Source organism: Sinocyclocheilus grahami, unplaced genomic scaffold, assembly GCF_001515645.1.
Source record: "Sinocyclocheilus grahami isolate Dianchi unplaced genomic scaffold, SAMN03320097.WGS_v1.1 scaffold683.1, whole genome shotgun sequence".
Classification (NCBI taxonomy): Eukaryota; Metazoa; Chordata; class Actinopteri; order Cypriniformes; family Cyprinidae; genus Sinocyclocheilus; species Sinocyclocheilus grahami.
The window spans coordinates 17,274-22,273 of NW_015505862.1; the positions used below are offsets into that span (position 1 = coordinate 17,274).

Here is a 5,000-nt window from a genome sequence, read left to right on the forward strand (position 1 = left end):
CACACACACACACACACACACACACACTCTCTCACACACACACACACACACACACACACTCTCTCACACACACACACACTCTCTCACACCCCCTCGCACACTCGCACACACACACACACACACACACACACACACTCATCAGAGATGGTCACTGGATGACTGAGAATAATCTGATCAACATCCGAATGCGTTCTGAATCTTCAAATCTGACACATCTGACTCGCAAACACACCTTTTACTCCAGTCCTGCTGGAATATTACAGCTTCGAGATACAAAAACCCCAAAGTTACTCACCAGAAGAAAGCAGAATGACCAGAGAATACAGAGACAACATCATAACAGCAAATCCTCCGTCAGAAAAACACAGAAAGTTTCGCGTAACTGACGAGTCAAACGCGTTAAAGTGTGACAGGCGCTCTGCACAGACCGAGCGTGCTGCTCTCCTCACAAGCAGCAGAAGCAGAGGAAGCCGTGCGAGCGGCACCTTTCATTTCTGACTTCAGTCCGAGCAGAACCTCTCGCTGGCGCTCGAACGAGCCGTTCTTCTGAACCGATTCCTTTAATGACTCGGCTGGACCGAATCACTTGGTTGGAAGTAAAACTGTGGGATTGGAACAATATCTGGAATAATTAGTGCTACTGTTATTAATAACCAACATTATTAAATGAATTAGATTTACTGGGAAAAGTATTGGTAATTTTGTTTTTAACAATAATGTTGGAATACAACATTTAATCTATATAATCTAATCAAAAATATAGTTGCAAGCAGCAATAAGACTAGGAAGATTAAAAAAAAGACACATTTGAGAGATCAATCAAAGGATTCAGTGACTCCGCTCTGTGAACACGTTCATCCAAAACGAATCGTCCGAATGAACCGACTCCCTGAATTGAATCGTACTTCTCGATGTTCGCGCGCTCTCTCCCCCGCTGAGCGCAGTCGTGGGCGCGCTCTCTGAAGGATCGAACCGCAGCAGGACCCGGATTCAATCACCGTGATCTTATGAGAGAGAGAGAGTGTGTGTGTGTGTGTGTGAGAGAGAGAGTGTGGCTCCAGATCAGCCTGAGATTCTCAGACGCTCCTCTCTCTCGCGTTCTCATCTCGAGTGGGCGTCCGCAGGGAACCTGAGCGCATTTGACAAGACCGAAATATACGTGTTGAGATGAGTGAGGAAAACAGCAAACACTCCACACGTCTACAGGAGCTCAAACACTGCAGGATCAACACGAAATCATGAGGAGAAACACACACGGGCCTGTAAAGAACACGCTTTCATCCGACGCCTTAAAGGGACAGTTCACCTTCAGCTGCTGCTCATTGACTTCTGTCCCTTTAAACAGCGGTCAGGAAAACTGAACTCAACCTTTAGACTCATTTAAGTTAGCATGTGTATTTGTCCAGAATCATATTTGATCCATGAAAAAGCTTTGACTGGATAAAACACTCTAAACTATCAATCAGACGTGCAGGAGATCGAGTGTGAAACAGGTTTAACAGCAAAGTCTGATCATTTAGAGACATCGCTGACACACTGGGATTTATAGGGTTAAACATGTTTTCTGCTTGTAGTTTAGAAGGCGAATTTCACAAATCCATATCCAGCTCATGTTTCACTCCACAAATCAATAAAAAATGAATAAATTCTTGAGCTCTGAGGGTGAAACACGAGCTGGATGTGATTCTGTGCGTGTATGAAGGTCTAGAAGCGGCGGTCAGTCGGGGTCAGAGGTCACTGAGGTCACCGACCCAAACATTTACAGATCCGCCCGAGACGCTGGAAACTAACAGGGCTTCCTCTAAAGCAGCGCTTCTTTAATCAGAGGAAGACCGTGGCTTTGTGAGATACGATGAATAAATGCATGAGCAAAACTAGACTCCGTGTCTGCTATTAGATTGAATGGATAATTAACTGGTCGTGCTGAAAGGACGGCGCAAACACAGCATCATGAAAAATACATCTCAAACACAGCTTAGCTTCAAAGACACCCGAAGCCTGTCGCTCACATCGTTAGTGTGTTCTGCGTCTGTCAGTCGAGAGCACTGATGAAGCGACTGCAACAGCTGTAAGTGTTTCAGCATCTGCTGCGCTGACAGCACTGCGCATGTAAACACACGCGGACTCACGTGCCAGCAGCTGCTGGATCTACAGGCCCAGAGTTTTGCTTTAGCGTTCAGAACAGCATTTCATCCCTCCGTAAGGAGCAGAAACAGCTTGGTGCCGTTCAATATTCAGTGGCAGACTGCCACGTGACAGACACTGAAACCAAACTCTCACGCTCGCCGAGAGAACGAACTCAGATGAAATCCGAGCCTGCTTTGCTAACACTTATTTTCACAAGGCACACTTTCGTCCGTCTCCAAATGAGATGCTTAATTCAGTTGTGCTCTGCTCGTCTCGTTTTAAACAGATTCCCCATAAATGTAACGTCTGGAGGCGGCACAAAAGGTTTTAGTTTGAGAAATGATTTGACTGAAAATTCGTCTGCACGCCTCCAGCTGAAGCCTCATTTGCACAGTAAGATCACCGAAGACGACAGATGAGTTCTGTTCGGATGGGTCTGGAGTCACTAATCCGCAGGATAAACAGCGGGAAAAATCCTTGTTCGGATCATCTGCGCCGCAGCTGAGAAGACTGATTAGCGGCGGAGAGAATCGAGCGCCCTAGAAGCACAAAAGCAAGATGAAGAGGTCGAGGCAGATGGAGAACTAGAAGCTGCGCACGTTTCACGCGAGTGCATTCGGAAGGTCAATCTGTTTTCCGTTTCTTAGTGCACCTAAAGAAACAAATTTGACGAGACTTGTTTGTCCTTGATGTGAGAAAGCAGCGTTTCCTTCAGAGGAACATTTGATTCGATTTTAGATGAATGTTGGGAGAGAAACACCTACAGAAGCTGAATTTGGCACCTTTGGAATCTTGGAATAAAAAGCCTTAGTTATCAGCTTGGAAAGGTGTTTTTTCTGTCTAAAACTCTTTTACACTTGCAGCAGTACAATAGAAGATTCATTTTTGGCTTTACGAATCTCTCAGTGATCAGTTCTTAAAAGAGCCATGCGTAGTTCACCAAAAATGTGCTCACCCGGAGGTCATCCCAGATGAGTTTGTTTCTTCATCAGGTTTGGAGAAATGTAGCACTGCATCAGTGTCTCAGCAATGGATGCTCGATGTTTCCAGCTAATGTTGATTTCTGGGTCAACTATTCCTTTAATAATCCCCCCAAAAAAGTGTTTCATTTAAAGTGCAGAGGAACACAAACTGTCGAGGGAATAAAGTCCCAGACAGAATTCCTCATAAACTGCGGTCGTGTTTGTTCTCTGAATAAATCAGTGTGTGTTTGTCTGTGAATCCACATGAAGGAGGCGTGAGAGCCGCTGCATTCATCAGCTCCTCATTGACTCTGTATGGAGCAGAAAAACAAAGTGCCAATCAACAGCGAGTGGACTCTGTTCAGCGTTTGCTGCCAGTCTTCAGGACGAGCGCTTTGATGTGCGACTGAACATCAGATGGGCTTCCAGCGGCACGGGAGAAATACTGCCGCAGTGCTGCATAAATACAGCCCGTTTACAAAAGAGTCCAGCATGAAAGAGTCACGACACGGGGGGAATACACGAGTTCATGTGGGCTGAGTAATGACAAACCATTAATGGTAACGTTACTGAACCTCTGCAGAGTCAAAGGGCACATGAGCAACATCTCTAATCACTGAATGACGAATATAAATGTGTTACTGGACAAACATGATGCATTACACATCTGAACGGCCACAACATCCAGACAAGATTCTCTCAAAGTAACCGTTCTTCCGGTAACGTTAATAAAAGTTATCTGGCCTTTATTAATGTTCTCAAAACATTACTTACACATTCATGGAATGCTTCACTTCTGAAAGAGTTTAGTTGGACGTTTGTCTAATGTTCTCTGAACGTTCTGAAACCAGTAACATTCAAATGCAACATTACAATAATGTTCACCAAACAATGGAATGTTCCCGTAACATTTGCATAACCTCATGGAAACGTTTGGGAAACATTAAGAGAACATATTTTGTTAGCTGGGAAGCTGCCAGACTATGTGTGTGTATATATATACACACATACAATAACATATAATATATCAAATAAAAAAAATACAAATACAATTAAACAAAAATTGTGTTCAGGCAAATCCAAGGCGGTAGACAACAGACGAGTTTTGAAAAGGTGGTAGTTTTTGTGCTCTTCAAGCCTCTGGAAAGCAGATGAAGCAGAAAGATGACGTGTTGAGAAGATAGAAGATGATTTTCAGATGTTGCTGCAACTCTTGATTGCACACAAACATATAAATATATTATGAATAAATATCATACATCACGAGGAAACATCTGTTACCTTCAGAACACGGCGACTCCTAAAGTCTTGATTCAACAGTAGAGAGAAAAAAATCTAATATCATGGGCAAATACTGGTTTATCAAGCCAAAGAGCTGATCAAACACAGTGGGAGGAACTGAATCTAATGGAATCAGAGGACAGAATTCCTAGGCCAAAAGATTCTAAACCAAATGCAGCAGAGGAGAAAAAGACTCCACTGATTTCTGATGTGTTTGATAACTATACACTGATCTCTAACTGTTTTGTTGAAGTAACGAAGGCGATATTAGCGGGTCACGACGCTCCTGCAAGCAGACTGCGGATCCCAGAGCCCTTATTATTCCCAGCCGTTCCTCTCAGAGAAACTCTAATCCAGCCCAAATCCCACCGCAGTCTCCGGCTGATCCCGATCTCTCTGATGACATGAAGAGAAACGCCGGAGTCGATCGTGAGATCAGCACGCCGAAACAGAGCGTCCCGTCTGAGATTCCCTCGAGATCTGCACCTCCACCCTCATTTAAAACCAGCAGGCAGAAGCGGTGGATCAAATATTGAAGACCTGCTCTAAAGAAACCTCCTGCACTCGTCCTGCGTGTCCGTATTAAAGCGTTTGAGGCTGATCATGGCAGCTGTTGCTCAGAAGAAAGAT

General features: G+C 44.3%; 2 protein-coding genes across 2 annotated transcripts in view; both read right to left on the reverse strand.

Annotated features, from left to right (window-relative positions):
- Positions 1 to 458, reverse strand: part of LOC107559395 (protein APCDD1-like) — a 4,073-nt gene extending 3,615 nt beyond the window's left edge. Inside the window, exon 1 of the mRNA XM_016243202.1 lies at positions 296 to 458. Within this exon, the coding sequence (XP_016098688.1) occupies positions 296 to 338 (43 nt within the window). The 5' untranslated portion in view covers positions 339 to 458. The remainder of the gene's footprint in view (positions 1 to 295) is intronic.
- Positions 459 to 2,751: 2,293 nt separating this feature from the next.
- The window catches only part of LOC107559386 (DNA topoisomerase 1-like), an 11,729-nt gene continuing 9,480 nt past the window's right edge, over positions 2,752 to 5,000 (reverse strand). Inside the window, exon 5 of the mRNA XM_016243183.1 lies at positions 2,752 to 2,779. Within this exon, the coding sequence (XP_016098669.1) occupies positions 2,752 to 2,779 (28 nt within the window). The remainder of the gene's footprint in view (positions 2,780 to 5,000) is intronic.